Source organism: Mauremys reevesii, linkage group 9, assembly GCF_016161935.1.
Source record: "Mauremys reevesii isolate NIE-2019 linkage group 9, ASM1616193v1, whole genome shotgun sequence".
In the NCBI taxonomy this organism is placed as follows: domain Eukaryota; kingdom Metazoa; phylum Chordata; order Testudines; family Geoemydidae; genus Mauremys; species Mauremys reevesii.
Window position 1 is genome coordinate 15,399,177 of NC_052631.1, and position 27,686 is coordinate 15,426,862.

Consider the following 27,686-nt stretch of genomic DNA (forward strand, 5'->3'; position numbering starts at 1 on the left):
CAAGCACCTGCTTGGGATGCTGGTGCCTGGAGCCGGCCCTGGCAATGCCCCACCACACACCAGTTCTCTACACATGCCCATTCTACTCCCCTTTCCTGTGGCACTGAGGGCTTGACTTCACTTGCAGTGTTAGCGTGAAGCATGCCTCAAATGTTGCCCGTAACCCAACTCCCCTCCACACCCACAGAGCTCTGTGGAATTAAATTGGGCCTCAAAATCAAACTAGCTGGCCTGTCAGGGGGATGATCTAGAGCACGAATGCTGCTGAGGAGTAAGTTAATAATGCAGTGGAGATGCAGCTACTCAGTGTTGCTAATCCAGTCACCCTGTGACGCTCAAGAGCAATTTCACATTGTGGCAGCTCTCACTCCGGCTAGGCTAATTCAAGAGGAGTTAAGTCAAGTGTTGATAACTTGAACTAACTCTGCAGTGAAGACACAGGCTATGTCTACACTAACGTATGTCGGTATAACTTATGTCGCTCACGTGTGTGAATAAGCCACACTCCTGAGCGACATAAGTGACACCGACCTAAGCACTGGTGTGGACAGTGCTATGTCAGCAGGCCTGCTTCTCCCGCCAATATAGCCGCCGCCACTCGATGGAGGTAGATTAATTAAGTGGACAGGAGAGCTCTCTCCCATCGGCTTAGAGTGGCTATAGTAGAGAACTTACAGCGACACAGCTGCACTGGTGCAGCTGCGCCACTGTAAGCTCTCTAGTGTACCATGGCCACAGCCTTAGCTTGCCCAGCTAACAGAGGAGTGTGGGGCAGAGGGAAAGGTGGACACTTGCTGGATCTTGAATTGGGTGGACTCAGTTGAACGTCTTCCAAGGGCCCCCAGATTTGCTGGAACTGGCCTTGAAGTGACCTTTTGCGTATGTTTAATGCTTCTCCTGCGATGCACAGTTTTCACCTCAGCTGTATCTATAAATGCCACTCTTTGTCATTCATATTAGATTAATATTTCACCTCTTCCCTCAGCCCACTTTGCTTTTGTTGGCCTTTTTTTCACTGAAATAATATACTGAAATATTAGTCACTTTCCACATGGTGCCTCTCTCTGATTATCTTGCCTATGAGATGTGGAAGTGGCCAGGGGTTCTTAGAGGTGAAGCTTGAATTATCTAAGAAGCAGCCATTGAATTGAGGTGATACTGGATCCTTGCAGAGTTTGGCACTTGGGAGCACTTTCATTTTCTGTGTAATCATATAATCAATAGGATTGCTGAGAAGATGAACTGAGGAGGCCTGAATGTATCTTCTACTGTTATGCTGTTGACATACAGTGTAAGGAAAGGAGATGTTGGTAGTCAGAGAAAGGAGCATCCCTCTCTCCCAGTCCATACTGTCAGGAATCATGGTCTGTAGCAAAGCTAGGCTGGAAGCATGGCCCACAGCAGAGCTGGTCTCTGGGCAACCTAAATGACGGCGCTGGCCTGTAGTGGGCTGCATGATTGGTTGGAAGAGTCAACAGCAGTTCAGCAGCTGCTCAAAACACTGACCCATGATTGCGATAGCTCCTGTGTCTGCTTGTTCCCAGCATTCCTCCTGCCCTGCTTCTGCCTTGGCCCCAGCTTTGCCTTGCTCCAGGTAACCTCAGATTCCTGACTTTGGCACCTGGCCTCTGACTTCAGTTCTGACTCTTGGCTCCGATTCCTGACTTGTGACTTCAGCTCTGGCGCCTGGCCTCTAACCAGACTGGGCCCGCCACCCAAGTCCTAGTCTCTGACAATCTGAGCAGTCCCAACCAAATAATCAGAAAACTATAGCTGATATAGTCAGCCTGGATTCTTCAAAGGCCAGTGTCTCTCTGATGGAGATAATAGGAGCCCTACATACCTTGCAGGCCCAGGGTGCCAGGTCTACAAGCTTACATCAAGGATTATATAAGGTCCTGCAACTTTTATGCCCATACCCAATAACCCACAATCAAGACCCCTAGGTCTCCGCCAGCTTCTGCCCATGCCTCCACAGCCTGGGTCTACTGTATCAATGGACTTCATTGTGGAACTGCCATGCTTCCAGGAACACTCAGTAATCCAGGTTGTTGCCAACCTCTTAACAAAAATGGCGCACTTCATCCCACACTGTACTGTTCTTACTGCACGGGAGATGGCTTGGCTTTTCTTGGGAAATGTATTTCGCTACTGATGGGCATTTTATCAGACTGGGGTCCCCAGTTCATCTCCCAATTCTGGCAGGAATTGAGCTCATCCACCTATCACCTGCAGATTAAAGGGCAAGCTGAGTGTCATCAAATCCTGGAGCAGTATCTCTGCTCCTTTTTGAGTTCCCACCAGGATGACTGGCTTCCTCTGCTGTGCTACACAGAATTCCCGTATAACAATGCAATCCATGCCATGACCCAACACAGCCCATTATTTGCAAACGATGGCTTTCACCCCTGCTTACACTGAGACTTAGCCGTGAGCTCCCCAGAATTGGCTGTCATTGATTTAGCCTCCTATCTACACCGGGTGCTTTGGGAGCTGAAGGAACACTTGCAATCCACCAAAGAAGCCTATAAACACTATGCAGATTAAGACTGTCAGGCTATCTCTAATCTGGCCACAGGGGACAAGGCATGGCTGTCTTCCCAGAAGCTGGCCTGAAGTAGGCTGCCTGATTGGTTGAAAGAGTCAGCAGACCAACTCTTAAGCCCAGCAGCAATTCTTTGGTTGCTTGAAGCATTCGCCCACAGCTGCAATAGATCCTGTGCTTGCTTGTTCCAGCCCTGCTGCTGTCTTGCCTCACTCCTGGTAACCTGGTCCTGACCCTTGGCTCTGATTTCTGACTTGGGATCTGGCCTCTGACTTCAGCTCTGACCTTGGGCTCCTATTCCTGGCTGTTGACACATGCTCTAACCACTAAACCTGATTCCTGCTCTGCCCATTGAGGACAACCACCTGCGTCCTGGTCTCTGACACATACCTCCCTGTTACATTACTCTGCCTCCACATGAGCTGTGAAATAGTCTATAATCAGCTGCATATTTTCGTTTGGCACGCTGTCAACGAGCTCCAGAAGTTGGCTAGAGGACTCCAGTTTCATCATCCTTGGCTGCTGTAGTTAGTGCCTGAGCTTGAATAATAGGCAGATTTACTGGAACTCCTTTGAGGCAGATTGAAATGAGGCTGTCACTGACTGGACTGTATCCCAGTATTTATGCAGATGCATCCTTGTTCAAAAGAAAGGCTCTTTCTCTCTCAGCTATCCCTTCTGTCCTTGTATACGCAGCTAAGTCCTCTCTGCAGGAGTTTATAAACTGACTTCAAAACTGCCACTGAAAGTATATGCAGGAGGGAAAAGTGTGTTGTTCTGTTTGGACCTTTAGATATGCTTGCTGGTCATTCATGATCTAAAAAACTCTTCACAGGCCTTACAATTCTTAGGAGAAAGACTTCCTAAAGGACTCAGTCTATTTCCTAATTTGGGGTTTGCCATATTAGTCTCTCTAAGAGCCCCAACTTCAGAGTGAATGGTTCATTTGTATCAACTTAAGGGCTCTTTGAAGAATTTTATGATCCATTTCTTACCTGAAGAAGAGTTAGTGATTATTCCTTCCACATATACACGTACAATTTTCGTTATTCTAGAAGCTGATTTCCAACACAAGCTTATGCACACCCTAATTTGCTCTTTGTACAATCTGATTTCAATAACATATGCATTGCATTTATATCTGGATGGCTGAAACAATTGTATTTCCATCTGGATGAGCTGAAAGCAATTGGATTTTTTTTCATTTCTGAATTAGCAACACACCTGTTGTCCCCAATAGAGGACTAGGTGCTAGATTTATTAATTCCAGAACAAAACAAACAAACCTTCTTGCTGCCATGTTCATTGTTTCTTTCAAATCTAACGAAAGCACTCCCGGTGTTATTTCAGTATTGAAGGTAAGGACATTTCTTTCAGTGGGAATGCACTGCAGACCATTTGCGCTGGGATCTTAACCCTTAGAGCTTCTCTTCTTCAGATGCATCTGCTGGAAACGCCCTCTTGAAGCTTTGTTTTCCCTTTCAGATTAAAAAGGACACGTGAAATATAAGTTGTCTATTGGTGTCTTGAAAATTCATTTACCATATTGTCTGCCTGGTAACTTGGATTCCTCAAGTCATCCACTAGCCTAATATATTTGAAGGAAGGAGGGTGTTTTTGCATGCCTTGGTCCTCAATTGCCTATTGCTGTTTTTATCGGTCTTTCTCATCTTTCAGGGGTTGGAACTGCCACTGCGAGATTTCCTGATCATATGATCAATTTATGGTCTCAGATTTTGCAAACACAACAGTCAAATGACTGCTGTTGTAACATGTTGCAAAAATACATATTCTTGCCTAATTATAATCTCTTGCAGTAATGCCAGGTTCTGCCTGCAGTAAGCTTTGGCAGGGTTGGGGGACTGCTTTCAAGGCAAGTGTCAAACTGTCTGTAACCTGTATAGCCATTTTGAAAGGGTTGTTCAAATCAGTACCAGCGCATTTCAAATACGCAATGAAACGAAAATTGGGTTTGGTCTGGCGAACAGTTGCGAAACTATCACTGAACTGCATTTGGAGAGACTCCAGGCAAACAGTTCAGTTTAGGCTCAGGGGAAGGGATAGGCTGTTGGGTTTCACCTGAGTTTGATTCTGTTAACATTGAAAAAGGACTTGTATATTGGGGAAGACATTTGTATGTAGAGGGCCATGTTCTCGGTGGGTGTGGGCTGGTACAGCTCCACTGACTTTAAACAACCTGCTTTCTCAAATTGGCAAAAACCGGAGTGGGGCCAGTTCAGAATCCAGATGCTTATTCATGAGGCGGAATGGTGCTCCATTGGCATCACGTTGGCCAACCTCAGAACTTCTACCCAACACGGGACATAAGCCAAATGAGACTCAAGGATAAAGTGGCAGACAAAGGACTAATGGCTTCTGGGAAGATCCTTTTTTAGTCTTAGCATTATTATTATTTTACCTCTCCTGAGAACAGCACCACTATGCTTCCCGCTAATATTGCCTACAATGTTGAGAGTTTTCTTCTGCTGCCTCCTGACTGTCCAGCAGCTCTACTCTGTGCTCTGCTTGTGCTACAGAAAGCAACTGGGGTCTAAAAGGTAGACCCCGGAGAGGGGAAGGAGTCTAAAGAGCGAAAGGAAAAGAAGAGTAAGAGAGGTAAAAGAAAGGTGGTGAAGAGAAGTAGGCGGAGGGATGGAGAAAACTGGAGCATGGAAGCAGCACAAGAGAGAAAGTAGATGAGACAGGGGGGAAACAAGAGAGATGTAGGAAATCTGTCCTGCCAGAAATAGAGCCCCTAGTCAGTGTTGAGGAGCTGGTGCCTTCAGAAGAACCAGGTTAGGCAGTGGGAAGAGCAGGAGAAAAGAATCAACTGACTAGACCAAAATACGGAAAGGACAGAGAGAAGGGAGAGTGCACACGTTACATTTTCTCTAGATTGGTTTTATTTAAAGGCGGATCTCCCTCAACATGCTCCTTTTTTTGGCACCTTTTCTTTTGTACCTCTTCTTCACCCCACCCACCCTCTCTGCATGTCGTCTTTCTTTCCATCTTTCTTTCTTTCTTTCTGACTCAGCTGCAGTGCCCGTTCCTGTCTATAGTTTCCTGCTGGGTGTGCTCTGTTACAACTCACCAGGAGGCTAGGCAGCTTCCAGCATCCCCCACCCCACTCCCAGCCTCCTTTTGTCTGGAGCTTCAAAATTACTGCTTCTGAAATTGCCACTTTTCACCCCACGGATCTGCACTGATAGCAAGGAAATGCAGAAAAGGGAACATGGTTTAAACATTTTCCTTTTCAAGTTTGCCCTAGTATGGAAGTCCTTATTGAATCCAAGCATCTGGTGCTTAGTGTTAATGGGTATGAAAGAGGTGCATGAAACAATGTACTGATTAGAAATACCGGAAAATGGCTATACAGGTGACTTGGGTGTAGAACTGCAGGGAAGTGAAGCAACTTGTGTTCATTGATTCTCCTGTTGTGTTGCCTCAGGTAGAGGAACGTTCTCGACTCAACCGGCAAAGCTCCCCAGCAATGCCTCACAAAGTGGCTAACAGGATATCTGATCCAAACCTGCCTCCTCGTTCAGAGTCCTTTAGCATTAGTGGCGTGCAGCCAGCTCGGACACCACCCATGCTCAGACCAGTGGATCCACAGGTATGGTGCTTTGGTCCTAGGTCCCTGCAAGTTTAATTATACCAGGAGGCTGGTGGTTCTGGTAAGAGAATCACAACATTTGTGCATTAAAAGGAACGAATTTCCTAACACATGGGTTTCTCAACTCTAGATTTGTTTGTGAATAAGAGCAGCATCTGCATTTACACTAGATGGAATAAAAATAAAAGGATTACAGCTCTCATGCTGCCAAGTATGATCATTAGTTGAAGACAAGGTTGTGTTCTTTCTTCTCCCCTCCATTGTATAACAGCACTGTTACGTACGTTATGATGTTTTTTTCCTTCCTTTGAAGCATCAGGTATTGGCTGCTGTTGGAGACAAGTTAAAGGACTTAGGTGAACCATTGGTCTGCTCCAGTATGACAGTTCCTTTGTTTCTGTTGGGACACTTTTCCCAAAGCGAAACCACAGAGCTTGGTACAGTAGGCCTAGTATGGCTTGATGTTTAGGGTTATCAGAAAAAGATTTTGCTTCTTTTTCTTCAATGTTTTTTTTAAACATTCAGTTAACATCAATCACAATCATACATCTGGAAGAGCCCAACCACAAGATCCAAAAATACACTTTCACAAGACATCGTAAGGCTGTAGAGACTGGGCCCAGAAATGCAGGCACAACTCCTGTGGTGTGAGGGCTCCAGGGGTTTGCCTGGATATAAAATCTTTGTCCCAAGTTTGTATGTGGTTTCTACAGGAAAATCCACAAATTAACTGAACTCCGTCTACACGGTATCTGCCTCTACTAAAATCTTTAGTACCACCTGGTGAATCAGCAGTGCGATGTGAACTTTAACTTGCTATGTGAGGAAGGCCTTGCAGCATTTTATTTTTTTCAGATGGAGTCCAGAATTAAACAAACGATAAACATCCCACTCACCATAGTCTTTTAATTGACAGAAATTAAATATACTTCACCTGCCTCCTTTAAAAGTTTGCAAACCTTATGCTTTTTTTAAAAAGTGACTGGCATTCATTGTCAAACAATTTCATATATAGACTTTTTCCATTACTAAGATGTTATTGAAAGACTTTATCATTTCACGCACAAAACCCCATATAAATACGTGTGTAAATTTGTTATTTACACTGGTAATAGAAGATGCCATTTTATGCTGTATCAAAGGAGCCTTTGGCTAAATCCCTCTAGATCTTGTAAGTGTGAAGGGGTTTAGCAAGGGCACTTGCACTTCTATAAGGCTTTTGGGAAGCAGCTGGGACCTGATGTAACCTAAGCATTCTCAGATGAATGAGGTACAAGTGCCATCCTAACTGTAGCGCTCCTAAAGCTTGCAAGAGAGAGAATCCTTAGGTCTATTGGACAGGATACTATCAGACTGTGGAGGTTCACACCATTATTGCTTTTTTGTTGTTGTTTTTTAAAGCCATCAGTGCTTCAGACTTCCTGGAGAATGAAGCTGTTTCTTCGCATTTATTTTTTCCGTCATTTTTTCTTTATTTTTTATTAAAAACCCTAGGAAATTTCATACCAGAATCATTAGGATAATGTTAAAGTTGCATGGCTCAGAACTTAAAAAACCAGGAATGCCATGTTAAGGTTTCTAATGCAACCTTAATTATGCTTCCTTGTGTATTTGAGGTTATAGAAAAAAAAACGTGATTGTATTGTTTGAGAAATAATATGTGATCACGTATATAAAGACTATTGTCATGCATATGCAAAAGTAGTCAGAGTAAAGGTTACATGTGCAACCCTAACTTTGGCATTTGCTGACTTTAGAATGCTGAACTATGCAACCTTAATGTTCTTTTAAGAAAGTTTTCATATGGAGTTTGTATAAGAAGCCAGAAAGGCCTGAAACCAAAACACAGTGCAGATTTCAAACCAAGGTGTTTTTTTTTTAAATACATTAGAACTATTGAGATTTTTTTTTAAAATTTTTTTAAACATTTTATGCTGATGGTTTTGTTTTGACTTGGTGCTTAGATTCCACATCTGGTCAGTGTGAAATCCCAAGGAACCTCTTTGTCTGGCTCTCAGTCACTGCACGAACAACCCTCAAAGGGAATGGCTGGGTTTCAGGAGGCTCTGACGGTGACCTCTCACCGCACTGAGATGCCAAGGCAGAACTCGGACCCCACCTCAGAAAACCCTCCTCTCCCCCCTCGCATTGAAAAGTTTGACCGAAGTTCTTGGTTACGACAGGAGGAGGACGTTCCACCAAAGGTAACATTTGTATTGCTCCTAACTTTGAAAGCTTGAAAGAGGCAATCTCAGAGCTCATCCCCTCAGCACTGCTCAGCGCTGCAATGCAGGGGACAGAAATTTGGGGCTTCTTTCTGAACCGGAGGAGTTCACATCCTGTTAAATTCAGGGACTGGTCCTATGCAGTGCTGAGCATCTCCTGCATTGTGTTAAGCACGAGGGTGCTCAGGACTTTAGAGATGTTCAGCGGTTTGCAGGTTTGGCCGTCAGCTGGTATACAGTTTTTTTTTCTTATTACCACTATATGTGTAAGTCTTGTGATATACTGCAAAGAAAATTGTCAAGCCCAGGTTGAATCCAGAACAAATCAACATCTATTTTCCCTTGGGGAAAAAAAATGCTTTCTGATTAAATTGAATTATTTAGGAACATAAAATTTGTCATACTCAGACCTCTGGTCCTTCTAATTCAGTGTCCTTCCTCCAGTTGTAATCAATACCTGATGGAAGATTTTTAAGGGCTCCAGCAGCTTTATACGTTCCATGATATTATGGCAGCATCTGGCAGTACATCTTTAATTAAGGCTCTTCTATTACAGTATTTCAATTGCATTGTTCATAAGCTTTTTTGCAAGGGGCTGGGGTGTGGGAATGAATTATAACTTTGCTGTTAAAATTTTCCTGAAATGAAATCAGCTCTCAGCTCAGGAGCATATATACAAAGATAAAGGTATTGCAAATTGATTAGAGACATTGAAGTAAACAGTATTTTTCCATGATTTAAATGCAGTTTTGCTGTGCTCTAGCAAATAAGCAACTTGCATTTTAAAATAAAGTATCTGCTATTTATGTATGGGAGCCATCGTGTATTGTGTCAGCACCTAATACTGTTTACACTTTTGGCTACCATCTTATTGAGAGGATCCATTACCGCTTACCTGAGGGAAGAGTAAGCTGGCAGTAATTTTTAAATATGATAATCCTTTCGTGAAAACACATCTCTTGATGCTAACGCTCTGACCAGTTCCCGTGCAGTGTCTCGCCTTTCCTTACTAATGTGATTCAGAAGATGTCAGCTGCCCAACTCTGGCAACATCTGCAACCCTCCAATGTTTTTGGAATTCAATCAGTTGACATTCAGACCTGGCACAGGACAGTAATAGTGGCTGTTGCATGTTCTACTCAGAGTAATGGACAGCAGTGGGCTGCCTGATCATCCTATCAGTGTCCTTCAATACTACCACAATTGGGAAGTGCTGCCAACTCTCCTGGAAGACTTGGCAGGGATGGATAGGAGTTGCTCTGAATTGTTTTCATTCATTGTCTACCGAAAGGTTAAGAAGGGTAATTGCTGTCCTCCCAGAGTTCTCACTTGCAGAGTCTCTTAAGGACAGTCTTGTTGGCCCTCTGTTCAAACAGTATGTGAGGAAATCGTTAGAGCTTGTGAGATGGGCCACAGTGCCTGCAATATGCTATTGATACCCATTTCTTTTTGCTGAGCCAGGGCAAGCTGTTTCCTTGGTTACCTAGTATTTGCTGGAGACATTACAGGAACATGGATAAAAGCTAGCAGACTTTTGGTTGTCTGACCTGATTGGATCATAGGCCTTTGTGGTCCAGTGCCTTGTGTCTGACCGTTTTCAAAACCAGATGCTCTAGAAGAAGGTGCAAGAAGCTCAAAAAAGACAATTAGGGAATAATCTATCCATGGAGTTGGTTTCTTCTTAATCTAACCACTTATTGCTTGATATGCCCTGAAACATGAAGACAGCTCTCTTTCTTAGCCTAAAATAATTTTTAAACTATCAAACATAATTGTGGATCTTCCCATTATCAATACAATGTCTAATCCTTTTTTAAATCCTACTAAGCTTTTGGCTTGTCTCATCTTGTGGCAGGGAGTTCCACAGGTAAGCAATTACCTTAGTTCTTATCATAAAACATCCTCTATGATTCTGATTTGTAACAGGCACACAGAGAGCTCTAAATTATAGTGGAGTGAGTCAAGGTCAAGGTTCCAGCCTTGTGTAAAAAGGTGCTGAGTCCAGAAGCCCTTATTTGCTATGGAATGTTGTTTGTTCTGGGATATCTGAGGTGATTCATCCTAATTTGAACATCTGGTTTTCAGTGATGTCTGGCTTTCAGCTAATTGTACAGCTGAAATTACTGAGGCCAAAAAGTCATGTGACTTGATCAAGGTAGTTGAATGGCTCAGCCTGGATTCCACACAGGGACCTTCCTTCTTCCCATCCCTTGTCTTTGACCACTAGGCAGCATTACCTCTGTGGTATTATTACAATGGAGTTTATTTTTACCTGAACAAGTAGCTCTAAAAGCTTCTACATCTGAGCTTGCTGATTAGTCCAGATTTTAGGACTGTTCTGTTTTGAATATGTTTTTTGTTAAATTTGGTGTATACCTAATGTTTTATATAAACCTCACTGCTTGATATTAACACCTACCTTTTTTTAGACTTCAGGCGACTGTTCTGTCAGAAATGGCCCTGCCCTACGAGGGATAAAATAAATGACTTTTCAGGTCTTTCCTGTCTCAGACATCTATGATTCTTTGTATGTGCCAACAACTTTGAGTTTTATAACTGCTGTAAATATTTCATATCTCTCCGTGGAAAAGTAATTACACATCCAGCTAGAAAACCTGCCAAAACCTGATCTTCCCCCAAATGCAGGAAGAGAATATCCAAGTTCAATTGTACAGTCCTAATAGCTTTGACTCTTTTTCAATTTTCTTTCAGGTGCCTCAGCGAACAACTTCCATATCCCCCGCACTAGCTAGAAAGAACTCCCCTGGGAATGGCACTGCGTTGGGAGCTAGATTAGGATCACAGCCCATCAGAGCAAGGTACAGAAGGCCACGTGGGAAAGGGAGAAAAATATTAATGAATCTGTCTCTTAGTTTTATAATTTTCTTCCTAGTGCCCTGGTTTGTGAATTTCACAAAGGAAGCGGGTACACTGGGTCGTGAGCCAATGCCCATTGAATTCAATGGACGGATTACCACAATCTGTGTACTGCTGTTGGGGAAAGCAGAGAGTCTGATCGTAATAAACAAACACCAAACCAATTATTTTAGGCCCCAGACTGGCCCCCATTGGAATCAATGGCAAAAATCCTAGGATGCAGTCTTTAGTCTTCTTGTCAATCTAGTCAAAATTTAAAAAATAGTTAAAGCACTCTCTGCTCTCTTTTAACATGGATTTGCTGATAAACTACAATCGCTTTGCATCTCCACCATAGCTCGATGATGTCTGAGGTTTGCATTAATTAGAATTGTACAGTGTCACCAAAGGCTGTGAACATTTGGACTCTGGGACTCCTAATATTATCTGTGCAAAATCCTAATGAGTTGACATTTCTACGTTGTTAGACTCTGCAAGATTTCTAGCTGAATGCAGAAGATGCTCTGGACTCTCAGCTGCTGATAGTGACTTGATTGGGAATTTTGCCATAACTCTAGGGGAAGCAGGATTTGCTCTTCTCAGCTCCTTCCTGCTGCACACTGAGTGCTCCAGCCCACCTGGGCCTCTTCAATAGGCTCAATGGGGGATTGATAGAGACAGAAGTTCCCTGTAAAGAGACAGAGGGGAACAGGAAGCAGGAAGAAGAAGCTGTGGCAAAGAAGAGCTGTAGTGAGCAGGAAGCTCCTGCCAGAGACCCTGCCTGGGAGAAGGGTTGGAGCCAGGAAGCCAGAGCCAGAAAGCTGAGCTCTCACTAGGAAGGGCAGCTTCATGGGGAACAGACTGAGACAGAAGACGAGCTCTGAGTATGGTAGAAGGTGCCAAAGCTGAGTATGAACCTGTGATGTGGGGATGGACTTCATTTTGGGACTCTGAGGACCGTTTTTGAACTGTTTCTGGTATGAAACCAGCCCCAGGCATGGGTGGTGGTAGCCAGGAAAAAGACCGTATGGAGTTCTTAAGGGCCCCTGAAAAGGAAAAGAAAGGTAGGGTGCCACAGAGCCACCTCTGACCTTGAGGGGGTGCTCAGAAGGTGGCCAACCCTGTTAGTTTGCTTTTAGTCACCTCCATTACCCAGGGCCAAAGCATCCTCAGTTTCCCAAAACAGAATCTCTCACTATTAGTTAACTGTGCCCTAAAGGACATTTTTTTAGAAGCAAGGAATATTCTAATACATAGTCACAACACGAGGAAGAACCAACACTTAGAATAATGATGATACCATTGGACTGTTTGACTCAAGTAAGGGTGTCTGGTTTTTCTATCAGACTCAACGACCTGCCCACAGTTGGTATAGATAAATGTGTCTGTTGCTAAAGTTTTAAAAGAAGTTTCATCAACCAGATAACGTCTTAGCCAAGACAACACCAGCTATACCACATAATGTGGAGTTCCACAACTGTTCAACTACAGTTACAATAACACCAAAAAGTATATTAAGTTAACCATTCAGTGCAGCAATAACATTTTTGTATCTTCTCTTCTTGGCCTTTCATTCCTCACTACTTTTCTGGATTCCTTCCAGCTTTGTATAAACTCTAATTTTGTATTGAACATTATTTTAATTGTTATTTTGTGGTAACCTATACAGGCCATTTCCACGATAGGGTTGCCAACTTTCTACTCGCACAAAACCAAGCACCCTTGACCTGCCCCTGCCGCACCCCTTCTCTGGGGTTGCAGGCTCTGGGGTGGGCCATTGATGAGGGGTTTGGGGTACAGGAGGGGGCTCTAGGCAGAGGGGTGGAGCCAAGAGGTTTCAGAGTATGGGAAGGAGCTCCGGGCTGAAGCAGGGGGTTGGGGTGCTGGGGAGGGTAAAGGGCCCCAGCTGGGGGTGCAGGCTCTGGGGTGGGCCATTGATGAGGGATTTAGGGTACAGGAGGGGGCTCTGGGCTGGGGGGTGGATCCGAGAGGGTTCAGAGTTTGGGAAGGAACTCCGGGCTGAAGCAGGGGGTTGGGGTGCAGGGGGGATGAGGTCTCCAGCTGGAGGTGTGGGCTTTGGTGTGGAGCGAGGGATGAGGGATTTGGGGTGCAGGAAGAGGCTCTGGGCTGGGGCTGAGGGGTTTGGAGTGTGGGAGGGGGCTCCAAGCTGGGGCATGGAGTTGGGGTGCAGGGAGGGGGGAGACCTCTGGCTGGGGATGCAGACTGTGGGGTGGGACTGGCTCCAGCTGGGGGTGCAGACTCTGGGATGGGGCTGAGGATGAGGGATTTGAGGCATCGGATGGCGCTTCAGGATTGGACTGAGGGGTTCAGAGGGCTGGAGGGGGATCAGGGCTGGGGCAGGGGGTTGGGACACAGGGGGCTGAGGGGTGCAGGCTCTGGGCGGCGCTTACCTCAAGCAGCTCCCGGAAGCAGCAGCATGTCCCACCACTGGCTCCTACATGGAAGCACTTCCAGGTGGCTCTGCGTGCTGCCCCATGGGCAGGTGCCACCCCCGCAGCTCCCATTGGCCGTGGTTCCCAGCCAATTGGAGCTCCAGAACTGGCAGTTGGGGCGGGGGGCTCCACACCTGTGCCTAGGAGCCGGAGGAGGGGACATGCCGACGCTTATGGTAGCAGCGCGGAGCCACGGCAGGCAGGGAGCCTGCCTTAGCCCCGCTGAGCCACCAACTGGATTTTTAACAGTCTGGTCAGCTGTGCTGACCAGAGCCACCAGGATCCCTTTTCGACTGGGCGTTCCAGTCGAAAACCAGACACCTGGAAACCGTATGCACAGAAAGCTACTATCAGTCTTCACAAGCATGTTCATATTGCTGTTATCTTCTTAATAACTTCCTGTGAAAAATCAAGGTACACTGGACAGTAATTCTACGTAATAGTCAATCAAAACAAAGTCCAAATAAAACTGATCCTGCCAAGAAATCATTTATTGCAATGGGACTTTGCACCATAAATACAATTTGTGCTGCTCTGAGCACTGGCTAAATTATTCAAGATCACTTATATCTCACGTGTTACACACATCTTAGGCTGCTTATGCAGTGACTTATTTCCAGATTACATATTATATAATGGAGAAGTATTGCCACATGTTGTTCTCAGTACTCAGGGTCCGGCTTGAACTCCATGTAACAAGCTTCCATTCATTTATAGAAAGACTTTGAATAATAAAATCAGTTAGCAGAAATATTGTGTAAAAAGGTATTGTACAATGCTGCATGAACATATTTTCTGTTGCCATTTAAGTGTCAACCAACCCTGAGAAATGTTGGTTGTGTCTGTAAATCAAAACCACCTTTTTTTTATTTAAAACTCCTCATGTATTCGCAAGAAAGAGTGAGACAGAAGAAGAGAAATGATAAAGTTGGCAACTTATGTGTCAGGTTTCAGCCTCTTGTAATTTGAAATGGCTGAGATATGAGACCATGAAAATCTGGGAATGTTGATGCACAGCAAATATACTTTGCAGTCACGTTGCAAATTTTAGCAGCGGAATAGATTATTATGGAAAAATAGCTAATCTGCAAGCACCTACTTTTAAAAACAGAATATTTTTAACCATTTAAAATTAAATAACTTTTAAATTGCAGTTTTTGATTTTGTTTGGTTTTTGTAGTTAAGGCCAGTTGGTATAAATTTTGCATAGCCCCATTGACTTCAGTGGCACTGAATGGTGATGGTATCAGGATTAGCCCTGCCATCCCTGGCTTTTCATAGGGCAACAAAATACTAAAGCCAGAAAAATGTTTGTTGGGGCTGTGAGGACATGACCAATTCCAGTTTGCCTAGCACAGCAAAACCCTCTATCTGGCCCCGGCTGCTGTGTCAACTGGTTGTCTTTTAGTTTCTGGAAACTACTAGTTAGTGATAGAGGGAGGAATTTGCAAAAGCACCTAAACTGCTTTTCAAACATGCCTAAAGTCAGTTGGATCCTGTCTTCACTAGGAAAAAATGGTGTGTTCTCAACTCGAGTTAGCTAATGCAAGGTAACTAACTCGAGGTGAAATTCTAGTGAAGACAAAGTAGTTGTCAGTTTTCATTCATGATAGCATGTTGAGTTAAAGACTATGGGGGGAGCAGAGCATTTGCCTTGATCTGCTCATTAAAAGTACAAATTGCCTTGTCTTCGCTTGGATTTTACCTCGTGTTAGTTACGACATTACCTAATTCAAGTTAAAACCACACCTTTTGTCCTAGTGCAGATGCATCATTAGTGTCTTACCAGACTAAGTCTCAGGGCTTGTCTTCACTACTGGGATAAGTAGAGCTAAGTTACGCTACTCCAGCTACGTGAATAACGTAGCTGTAGTCGACGTAGCTTAGGTCAACTTACTGCGGTATCTTCACTGAGCTGCGTTGAGGAGAGAGACACTCTGGTCAACTTACCTTAATCATCTCAGGGAACTGGAGTGCTGGAGTCGATCGAGAGCACTCTGCCATCAGTTTAGCAGATCTTCACTAGATCTGCTATATCGACACCCGCTGCATCGATGGCAGCAGCGTTGATCTCCCGGGTAGTGAAGACAAGCCCTCACCGTCTTGCAATGGGATGTAAGCTCTTGAGTCATGTAAGCACTTTTGAAAAGTCACTTCAATGAAAATTTTACCCAGAATTCTTAGGCTCTGAAATGCACAGAATTATATAGTACTAAAGCTACCACAGTTGTTTTGTCATCTTGTATTTCATGTCACCATGGTAGATCTGATCCTCTCATGTCAACTTTGAAAGGACCTGCTGCTTTAATAACACTAACCTGTTATATTGCTTCCAACTGAATGAAGACTTTCTCCCAACTCTCCAGAACAGTTACACCATCTAACTGCAGTTTTCCTTCATTCTGATGTGCAATAGTAACCCTGACCTGAGGAGAACTGAGCCCGTCATTGAAAGTCCCCTACAGAGGACCAGTAGTGGCAGCTCCTCCAGTTCCAGCACCCCCAGCTCCCAGCCTAGTTCCCAGGGAGGATCCCAGCCTGGTTCTCAAGCTGGCTCCAGTGAACGTAATAGAGTTAGAGGTGAGATGACTTCGTTTTTAAACTGCTCTTTGGGCCCTGATCCTGTAGCCTTTCTCCACTCCTTTGGCAAGTCACTTAACATCTCCCTGGATCTGATCTGATCTCATGTGTGTGAAAAGCTGATTTTAAATAGATCCACTGAAGCTATGGAGTTGCACCTGATTTTAGACAACTGTTTTTTTCCTGAGATTAGGTTCTGCTCCTACACCTCAGTTTCTTCCCTTCTAACATGGAGATGATGCTTACTCACCTTTTCACAGTGCTTTCAGATCGTCTGCTGAAAGGGGCTGTGTTTGTACAGAACTTTATTTATTATCTTAGCGTTTTGCAGGCAAAGTGACTACAAGTTTTGGTCCAATATTCTATGTGTATATAGTTGCAAAATCCTCCTATAGAAAGAGGTAGGAATTCTGTGGTAGTGAAATATAGTGAATTCCTCATTCACTTTTTTCTTCTCGAATCCAAATTCAGCTTTTTGGGGGTGTTTTACTTCATTTGTGTGCAGTGAGCATTCCAGGGCATAGAGAAGTGAATTAAGCCATTTCTTTTAAAAGTCTTTCAGAACAGAACCGTGTTTACTCTGGGTTTACATTCCTGGCTGATTTGTTTCCTGGCATCTTATAGTTGTTGAAGATCTTCTTCTTTTTCCCCATCTAATCGCAATAGCAGTTGCCAAAGCACATCCAGCCAGTTTATCTATATTTCTCTCACAGTGCTGGAGTATAAATCCACAGACTAAAGCACATTAAAACAAGTGCTGCACCCATGCTCTGAATTTTTTATGACTTGACTGTAAGTTTATGCAATATTTGTGGAGTCACGTTGGTCCCAGGATATGAGAGACACAAGGTGGGTGAGGTAATATCTTTTATTGGACCAACTTCTGTTGGTGAGAGGGACAAGCTTTCAAGCTTAACTCTTTGGGTATGAACAAGAGTTCTGGGTAAGCTCAAAAGCTTGTCTCTGTCTCACCCACAGAAGTTGATCCAAGAAAAGACATTACCTCACCCACCTTGACTGTAAATTGGCATGTCTCTTGTTAAAATAATCGCTCCTCTAGGTAGTCAATAAAAGTAATTTATCAGCAGTTGTTCTGGTTTTGGTTTTTAGTTAATGAGGAATTCTATGAGTAATAACCTCTTTGCTATATCAGATAACACAGTGCTTCTGATTTATCATATGCCCAGCTCCTCTGCAGAGTGAATGTTTCTTTAATAGAAAAAGGACAAGAATGTTGAGAGTGCCGTATATGGGGATTAGATTTAGTTATAAATTCTCTTGCTACACTGAGAGAGGACAATGCAATAGAGCTATATCATGGAGAGCCCGTTTCAAATAAACTGCATGGCAACAGGCTTTTACAGAGTCCCGTAATACAATTACAAATTAAATAAAGCGATGGCCGAGGGAGAGAGGATTTGAGCTGGTTTCAGCCAAGCGGTAGATGAGGTAGAGAGAAACGAGAGAGGATTTTCCAAACAAGAGGCAACAGATGCTGTAGGGGTGAAAACCATGGCAAGATAGTTTGGCGTGACAATGCTAGGCTACATAGAGTTGTGATCAAACCATGGCTCTGGGAGGACCTTTTCTGACTTTGCCAGTGTCACTCTATGGCCTCGGGCAAGTCACCCAGGGCCAGGCTGTCCATGACCCTTATGTAAGAGTACTGCAAGAGCCAGGGACCACCTCAGTCTGTGAGCTCAGGAGCACAGGTACTGCTCGTTCTCTCGCGCGCGCGCTCTCCCTGCATCCCAGAAGGGACAAGTCACCACCAAAGGAGACCTGCCATGGGCTGTCCCCATTCTTTACAGGCTCACTACCACAGGACGGTGCGGCTTGCTCGCTTTTTCTCTCTCTTGACCCAGTGGGTGAGGTGAGATAGAAGGGGCTCTAGAACTGCGAAGTGCTGTTTGATGGTTTGTTTCTTGGACAAGCAGAGGGATCAGACAGGGAGGCAGACAGACTGTGACTGGATTATGGGTTTTTAAAACCATGGAGGATCATTTTGAACTGGATCCTGAAATGAATAAGGAGCCACTGGGTTTCTCAGAGGTGCCATTGCGCAAAGGTGCACAACGTCATTCTGCATATTCTGCTGCCTGGTGAAAGTCTGTGATCTCCCACTAACAACAGTGATTTGTTTTTGCCCAGGAAATGCCAAACCTGAAGGGTCACCTGTGCTCTCTCATGAGCCATCTAAGATGAAACAGGAGGACAGCAGGGATGTGACGCGACCAAGCCGACCTGCTGTGAGTCTTAAATTATGCCTCGGTGGCATTTGCCATGTTTTCATTAATGGCAATCATGCAGCCTTGCAACCCATAGAAAGAGGCAAACGCAGTCCCATCGCCAGTTTTAAGGCTCTAAATCTGCAATATAGCAAGAGTCCATGGGATATATTAATGCATAGAGATTGCACGGTTTACAACGGCCCCAGGCAAGAGAAGAACTTCAGCACAGCTTAATTTTACGCTTTGATGGATCGGGGCCAGGGTTTGCATATAGCACACTTTGGCATTGTGTTATCGTAGGGTGATTTCTAGAGCAACCTTGCAGAGGGGGTGGTGCTGCATTCAAAGGCTTGGTACCCAGCCGTTGCTAGTCACCCCAGTTTAAGAAAAAACTGGCAGTAATTTCTGTGCACTTTTATTTTATTACTTTTTCGGCAAAGGCCCATGAAAAACCCTTCCAAAGTCTCTGGTTTAATGTTATGTCTGATGTTTGTATTTTAAAACTGCAGAGTGCGCTGGACTCGATAACCAAATGGATTTCCACTGTTTCTCTCTTTTAATGTGTATTAATGTTTTGTTGATGTTGTTTTTCTTTACACTTCACAGCGTTGCGCTAACAATTCTAATTTTATTTCTAACCTGCTTGCCCTTCCTCTGGCTTTTTCCCGTCCCGATCTGTTTCCTCTGACGCTGATTAATCTTCCCTTACTCCCAGAGCTATAAGAAAGCTATAGATGAGGTTAGTGATATCTTTTCTTAGTTGGTCATGCCTTTGCAAGGTTGACTAGTTAGAGCTTAATATCAAACCATGTTTTCTTGGTGCTGACATTCAAAAAGGTGGCATTGCTAGCATGGTTCAGATTTCAGATCTGGGAGATGGTATTTAGATACAGTGAGCTAATCTAAGGGGGCGGGGGTGGGGGGGATTGATCTGTTAATACATTTTGCTCAGTATATTTGGCTTCACAAAATCCATTTGCAGACCACTTGCACAAAGGCCAAACCAAGAACCGCTGTACTGTGAACCTTCATGAGCAGATCAAATCACTTTATCAGTGTTCTGTGGATCTTATAGGGAATAAACTGAGACTGGAACTTTCTTACCCTGACAGAGGCTGTCTTAATGGATTGCAGCAAAGGCCAGATTCTGCTCTGTTACACCCGATGTGACCCCTTTGGTTTCAATGGGAAGCACAAATTTAGCTAAGAGCAGAATTTCCCGCTTTTCAAATGAAGCCATGTCCTAAAACAATCATTCTTTTTGACAGCGTGTGTCAGGGCTGATGCTCTGCGATTGCGTTGCTCTGGCTGTCGCATGGTAACTTTAGAGAGCTGGTTAATCGCAGGTGAAATATTAACTTATAATATTATGAGCCAGATTCTCAGCTGGCACAAATTGGCATTGTAGTTAGCAGAGCTGTGCTGATTTACACCAGCTAAGAATCTGACCCTATACCTTTTAAGGCCTTGAGTATACTTGGGGTTTGCACTGATGAATGGCAGAACCCTAAGTGCAGACAAGGAAAGCAAAGACTTACCCTACCTGAGCTTGCCCTGCTTCGGGTAAGCACAACTGATCCAAATTGCTGTTTTTCTTGCCTACGTGTGGGGTTTACACAAGCGCAGCTATACCGATTGCAGCTGTACCATTGGCTGCCATTGGGTCTAATCTCAAGTATAGACCAAGTGCCAAATTAGCACGTAAGGGGAGAAAACAGGGCCAGATTCCAGTGACTTTGCTCGTGTTGAGTAGTACCTTACTCTACTGGTACCCCCACTGATTTCAGCGGGGCTGTAAACAGCAAAGCTGCTACTCAATGTGAGTAAGGATCTCAGAGTTTCACCCTTTAATAGCAGTTCAGAGAACCTCATTTTAGAACATAAGAATGGCCATACTGGGCGAGACCAATGGTCCATCTAACCTAGTATCCTTTCTTCTCCCAGGGGGAGATATTTTTGTTTTAAAAATATCAAAGTTAAAAAAAAAATCAATGTTTATAATGTGAATTTGGTGGTGACGTGTTAAAACACATGTGCTGAATGGAAAACCATTTGTATTTTATTGGTAGTGTAAACTCCCCTAGGTTCATTTTAGGACCCAAAAACCTGGTACTTCCACTTCTTTAGAAAACAGTTAGTAGGCATGGAGCTCAGATATTTCAGAAGTGACGGTGGAATATGGAGTCCTTTGCCCCTGAGCAATGATTTGATTGTCTCTGTCTGATTCTGAGTGATGAAGACTTCACCAAACATTGCCACAATTTGTTGGCAGCCTGAATGAAAAGAGCAAGGATTCAATGGATGTGGATTCTGGGATATTCTCTTGCACTCCCTAGAGGAGCTCCATGCAGAATAAGGTTAGAGTACATAAGTGGGCAGTATAGATTGAAGATTGCACAGTCACTGTCCCTCCTGTGGCTAATGAAATCTCATCGGCTAGGACAGTCATGGTAGCACCTTTTTTGACATACAGATGTCACTTAATGCAGTTGTAATTATGATGCCACAAAATATTTCTAGTTAATACATCAGAGTAGGAGTGAATTTATACTAAATAATACTAATAAAAGGCCCAATCCTGCCATGTGCTGAGCAGTTCTCTTGTGAGAGCCTAAGTGTATTCAACTCTCTATCACTTTGGTGGGAGTTGAAGGCACTCAGCACCCAGCAGGATCGGGCCCAAAGTTACGCAGTGTTGTCAGGTAAATGCAGCAAATCTTCAGAGCTGGTTTGCGAGGTGGCTGCTTCTTGCCAGGTTCTGCACGTGGATTTCACTAATATAGCTGATGAGATCTGGGTTCACCTGAGCTGTGTCTATCGTCATATTTAATAACAGATTTTATGTTGGCTTCCAAACCTATCCACCACTTCACCAGTAACCACAGTGCAGTTGCATTCAGATAACTGGGTTGAATCTAGAAGGCTCAAAGCTAGTGTTGCTACAATGATTGTGGCTTGGCAGTGCCAGTCTTACTGCCCATCCATATTTTTAAACACAAAAATTAAGTTATATGAATTTTACACTTCTTACCATATGTAAATATTATTAAAACAGATTTGTACATCTAACAATGTTGAAGTCTTAAATATGTACACAGAAAAGACTGTATTGTCAGTAGTACATTTCTGATCTAGTATTTATGATATGTCTTACAAATATTTGAACATGCACTAACCTCTGTTGTTAACTGCACTGATAACTTGCATTTCTACGTACAGTGGTAAGTGACCTCTTTCTAAAATGATTGACTATAAAAAGTAGAAGAAATAAAAAAGAAAACAAGCTAGCTAGTTCTCTTGGACTGAACAAGAGCAATGCATTTTGCTTAAGGAGAGAGCTTGCTAATGAAAACTCTTCAATCAGTATCCAGATAGGGGCAACATTAATGTAAAATGAGGTCTAAATGAGCTTTGTGATTCTGGAAACTGAACTGACCTGTTTCCAGAAAATATTAAATCTAAAGAACTCTTTGCAATTAAGAGCAATTTAACTGCACTGATAGTGCTATCTCATATGTTATGCCACCTTCAGTAATAACATTTCAAACATATATTTGGTGCTAAAGAGCACTTCCTTTCTAGTTGTTGGATGGGGAGGGGGAGAGGGATTGGTCCAAGGTTGAGGCAATGAATCAGTAAAACCTTACAAAGTGATTATCTAGAGAAAATGAGAGCATCAAAGAATTAACCACCCCACGGCAGAGCCTACACTGGAAAATATTGATTATCTCATGGTATTGTCTGACACTTAGAGTATTATTGCTACTACAATTTCAAAATTGGATATTAAAAACTAATTAAGCTGGTATTAAACAATACTTGTTAACTATCTGTTGATGATGGCTATGGCAGACTGATAATATATTTATGTTAATCAACTCTTTGTGTCTGGCTGAAGGATTGTAACACTCCCAGACTTTTCTAACATTGAGCGATGTTACATGCTTGTTTTCTAAGCACTAGGTTCTGTCACTATTACCTGAGGTTGTACCTTACCCTGGGAGCAACCTGATTAATTTAATAATAGAATAAGTTACTGTTCAGTGTCTTCAAGGATGGTCGGATGGCCCTAAGAAATCAGAGTTCCGTGCTCAGATTTAAATCTCTTGGTTGCTGCAGTTTGTGGGCAGAGATAATGTGAATGCAATTTAATATGCAGTTACCTTTGCTTGGAAATTGCAGGTGTGAAAATGGAGGCCAGTTTTTATCTGGTCTCTTGATACTTGGAAATAATTGGTGCTAGTCCTAAATGGTAGGGAGAATTACAACTTTAAAAGAGATGCTGTGTTGCAGTTTTCTTTTATACTGCTTTAAAAAATTTGGGGAAATCTAACCAGTTTGATGAAAAGTGATTACTAAATGAATAGGTTTTTGACTATAGACTGAAAACGTCTTTAGATAGTTCAAATCTTCATTTACTCTTATTTCATCAGTTTAGGAAAACCAAACAAACAAGCCATAGAAGCTGTTTGTTTAATTAGTTGTCATGATTATGGATTTGACTATATTTCAGTCACCACTTAAATACCATATTCTCTCTTTAGTCATAATAAAGATCCTTTCTTAAGGAACGGGCAACATTTTGTTTTTGTGAGAAATGTAGCATATCTGAAGCAGTGTTGCCTAATGGATAGAACACTAGACTGGAATTCAGGAGACTTTGGTTCTATTCCCAACTCTGCCACTAGCCTGCTGGGTGACCGTGGGCAAGTCACTTTCCCTCTCTGTGCCTCAGTTTTCCTATCTTTAAAATGGGGATAATGACTCACTTTGTAAAGTGCGTGGAGATGTATACATGAAAAAGTACTATAGACAAGCAAGGTATTATTTCCTGTAAAACAGAACCTGAATTTTATTTTACTTTACTGGTATTTATGGGACCTGGTCAAAGCCCACTGAACTCAGTGAATCTTTTCATTGACTTTAATGGGCTGGCCCTCTATTTTCACTTATGAACCCCTAACCATGCTCTTTAATATGGAATTTATCTATTTCTCAAAGCATGGATGAGATGATGTATGTCAATAATACACTGACCTAAAAAATGATCCTCACGTTTCTTCTGTGGCCATGTTGCACATGCTTAATGATGGCGAGGCACAGAAAATTGTGAGAGGAAAAAGCTCTTCGCAGAAGTGGATGTTTTGCTGCCACAGAAACCAGAAGTGTATCTGTAGGAACTGCCAAAATCTAAACTTGGTTACAGTGAATTTGGTATCGTTGCATGGGAGTACATCAAAGGGGTTATAGCTGCTAGTCAACAGGCTGTAAGTGGGAGCACCATGTTGGCATGTCCCCAGACTAAGTCATTGCACTGAGATAAAGAGTACTGAGCTAAAACCATGATATTAATAAAAATCGCCTCTGAAGTGTGAAACAGTCATGCTGTTTCTTTTTTACCCTTCAAATGATTGATAGTTTCTGATGGTTTCTCATTGCAACAGGCACCAATTAAGTCTGACTTTAGGGCAAATTTAAATGTCAATAAAGCATTTTAGTTGATCTGTGTGGAATTAGGGATGAATGATTACTTATTTCACTTAACGCTGTGAGGGCTTCATTTTGAGTTTCTAATCCGAATGATGCCCAAAGAGTTTATTAAGTCCTTAAGCCAGGAATAACAAACAACTAAAGTAAAATTTGCTCTGCAAAATATTACAGTTTCTCTATTAAAAAATAAGTTGGGTTTTCAGTCTCAATTATATGTTTTTCATATTTTTTTCCTCTGCTGCCAAGGGGTAAATTTTAAGACCTCCCTGTACAATTTTAATTAATATTGTTATCCTAGTCACTCTGCTGGAACAGTATACTGGAGATTTGTGGAATGCAGTAGAGAGAGAATATGGCCATAAGAAAATTGTGGAATTTAGTATTTTTCAATGAGTTTCTTTCTCCCTAATCCTTTATCTCTGACCGAATGCACTGATGGCTACATCGGTCACTAATATAGGGAGAAATGGTAAGACTGACAGTTGCAATGCGTTGTTTGTCATGTGCATGCTTTGTGCAATAGAGTACTCTAACCCATTCTAATTAGAGCTCTCATACTTTTTTTTTTGCCCTACTGCTTCCCCCTGCATTGCTATAAAAGCATGTAAGATAATAAAAAGTCTATTTTCTACACGGTGCCTGCAATGTCCCTTGTACTTAAGTAACTGTCTATTTTATATAACTGTCAGGTCTAAGGTTTCATCAAAGTCATGGTAAACTGAAAAATGAATCTTTTATTTATTTTATTTTTTTATGGCTTCTACTTCTTTTTCATCTTTTCCTTAATTTTCAGGCTAGGAGGTAAAGGATTGCATAAAGAGTTTAAGCTATTTCTGCTGAGGGCTTTTTTTTTTTTAATTGTTGTGGTTGACTCAGAGCCATGACTCAAAAACTTAATCAAACTTGGTGCTGCAGTGAGCTGAGCAGTTTGACTCTGATGCTGTGTCACTGCTTCCCGGCAACTTCCTGCCAGCTCAGACTGATAATTGAAACAGATCTTGCCTTGGGGATTGCACCATTCTGTCGGAAATGTGGCCATTGCTTTCTTTCCAACGGCATTTATAACAGAGCAAATACCATTATGGTGTGTCTTTGAGAGGGTCAGAAGAAGACAGGTTTGGAGAATTTCTCCTGCAACACTCTCTCTTTGAAATAACATTGTTTTCCAGTTTACTATGATGGTGACTGAACATCACCTTTTCAACAAATATAATTTTGACGTGTATATACATATGTGTTTATATATATACACACACACATATATACATACAAACATATTAAAACATAGGTTGGCTATTGATTTTCAACAAGCATAAAGTCAGTTTCATTTTGTTTAATAAATGCTACACGCTACAAACATTGTTTTATGTTTGTTTGATGTTTGTAATAATTCTGTTACGCTATTTCTTGTTGCTCGTGCTGTAGCCTTGGCTTTCAAAGAGATATGTGAGACACTTTTCTTGCTTTAAATACAATTCACGTTGGCTTTTAATTTTTTTTGCCTCCCCGTAGGACCTGACTGCATTAGCCAAAGAGTTGAGGGAACTGCGTATCGAAGAGACCAATCGCCCTCTGAAAAAGGTGACTGACTACTCTTCCTCCAGTGAGGAATCAGAAAGCAGTGAAGAGGAAGAGGAAGATGGTGAAAGTGAAACGCACGATGGGACAGTGGCTGTCAGTGACATCCCAAGACTTATGTAAGAGACCAATTATTTAAGGGCAAGGCTGTGAAATTGCAAAATGTTTTTCTCCTCAGGAAATCATAATTTTACCTTGATGCACAACAGTTCCCAAACTGGTCCATGGGCCACTGACAGTCCACTGGCCCCTGCTGGTAGTCTTTGGAGAGTTGGCAGGTCACATGGGCTAGCTCCTTCTTGCTGCCATGTGCTTCACTGTCTAGGCTCTTCACCAAGAATTTTAAGTTAAAAATACATCAATACTTCACTGATTTTACTTTCCATGTAGGCAATTGCAGTCATTATAGTTGCCACAGTGCAGTCGTGAATGGGAAGAGAGAGGACCATAGGACACTCTCTGATAAGATGTGGTCTGCATTGTGGAAGAGTTTGAGAACCATGTAATATTGCACTGACCTTCCTATTCCTATTGCTTCTGGTGTGGTGGTGCCAATATTCCATCTTTCTGAGTTCAGTGAGTGGTCCAGGAGCACAGTCACAACTTTGGATGATTCATTGACTCTGAAAATCAGTATTTCATAAGCCCAATTGGAAAGTTATTTACTGGGAGAGATCAAATTCTGAGCATTGCACTTAAATTAATGGGCCTGATCCTACTCCCATTGAACTCAGTAGCAAAACTCCCACTGAGTTCAGTGAAAGCCAGATCAGGCCTACTGTAGTTGCTATAGTAACTGTACATGCTTGTCATCTTCCAAACCCACAACAGAACAATGCTTGAGGGCCCGATCCTCGAATATGTTGAGTGCCTCCTGTGAGGCCTGGCACTCCCTCAATTCTCATTCTAGCTTTATCAGCTGTTCTGTGGCCCTGATCATAGTATCTGAGCCCCAACAATTTATGAATTTATCTGCACAATCCCCTCTGAGGTAGCAAAGTATTATGAACCCTGTTTAACAAATGGGGATTTGAGGCACAGAAAGAGGAAGGGCCATATCCTCAGCTAGCGTAAACTGACTTCAGTGGAGCTATGCTGATTTCAACTACCCAAGGATCTGGCCTTCAGTGATCAGTCCAAGGTCACACAAGAATCCTGTGGTGGAGCCAGGATTAGACCACAGCTCTCCTGGGACCCAGTTCACTGCCTTAATCATAGACCATCACCGGCATGGAAAGAATGAAATAAACAGGGGGGAGTTACAGACTTAAAATCCATGTACTACAGCATTATGGTTGTGATCCCTTTGCAAGTCACTCGTTGTAACTTGGGTATTGAAGTGTTATGAGATTAGCACAGGAAGTTCCCTGTATTTCCAAAAGGTATGTCCTCGCTACAGAGTTAACGCAAGTGGTCAGGACCCAGGTTAGTCTAACCCAGGTATGAGTAGCCACACTGCAAAGCCACACTTGAGTTACTGTGTCCTCGCTCAGGCTGTGTGTGTTGCCAGGACTTCTGGGGGTGTATAGCGTGGTTTATGTGCTGCTGTGAGATGAGCCACTCTGATTCTTTCCCAATGAATTGTGGGAAAACTGGTTTCCCCTGGGCATACGGGGTGAGAGGGGGAATTGTGGGAAGGTATTAGAGACTATCAGCACTCAAGTGATTTAACCTATATCCGTAATGGGTGAGTTACCAGCCCAAGTGAAAGTGTCACCCAAACTCTAACCCACAACTCAACCAGGCTTACAGCACTCCCAAACTTGGGGGGAGGTTAGGGGCAACACCTGAATAGGAGCATGAGTTAACTGCAGGGAAGATGTTCCCAAAGTGATTGCAATATACATGACAGGGCAAATTACAGATAAAGCATCAAATTCACAGGTGGGATAACTCCATTTGCACCTGCTGATACCAGTTGTGAATGTGATTCAGAGTCTAAACATCATGACCAGATGTGCCAATAAACATTCGGGCACACTTACAGTGCTTGGACACAAACGGGTACACACACACATGACATAAGCAATGTTCTGTGGACAAAAGGTGGGACTTTGCACGTGCATTGGTGCATGCACGTTTTTATGGGTGCTGCCCAAAGTGGCCTGTTTGGCA

At 43.0% G+C, this 27,686-nt stretch overlaps 1 protein-coding gene and 1 long non-coding RNA gene across 18 annotated transcripts in view; one reads left to right on the forward strand and one right to left on the reverse strand.

The window, feature by feature from the left end:
• LOC120372704 overlaps window positions 1-13,769 on the reverse strand; it is a 74,002-nt gene extending 60,233 nt beyond the window's left edge. For both annotated transcript variants that reach the window (XR_005585127.1, XR_005585128.1), the window contains exon 1: window positions 13,651-13,769. This is a non-coding gene — a long non-coding RNA (uncharacterized LOC120372704). The remainder of the gene's footprint in view (window positions 1-13,650) is intronic.
• The window catches only part of TNIK (TRAF2 and NCK interacting kinase), a 316,747-nt gene that overhangs the window by 241,037 nt on the left and 48,024 nt on the right, over window positions 1-27,686 (forward strand). For 12 of the 16 annotated variants that reach the window (XM_039490028.1, XM_039490013.1, XM_039490012.1 and 9 more), the window contains 7 exons: window positions 5,994-6,158; window positions 8,123-8,362; window positions 11,096-11,202; window positions 16,109-16,272; window positions 18,424-18,521; window positions 19,219-19,242; window positions 25,506-25,690. In XM_039490028.1, the coding sequence (XP_039345962.1) occupies window positions 5,994-6,158; window positions 8,123-8,362; window positions 11,096-11,202; window positions 16,109-16,272; window positions 18,424-18,521; window positions 19,219-19,242; window positions 25,506-25,690 (983 nt within the window). The remainder of the gene's footprint in view (window positions 1-5,993; window positions 6,159-8,122; window positions 8,363-11,095; window positions 11,203-16,108; window positions 16,273-18,423; window positions 18,522-19,218; window positions 19,243-25,505; window positions 25,691-27,686) is intronic. The other 4 variants (XM_039490014.1, XM_039490021.1, XM_039490024.1 and 1 more) reach the window with 2 other exon arrangements.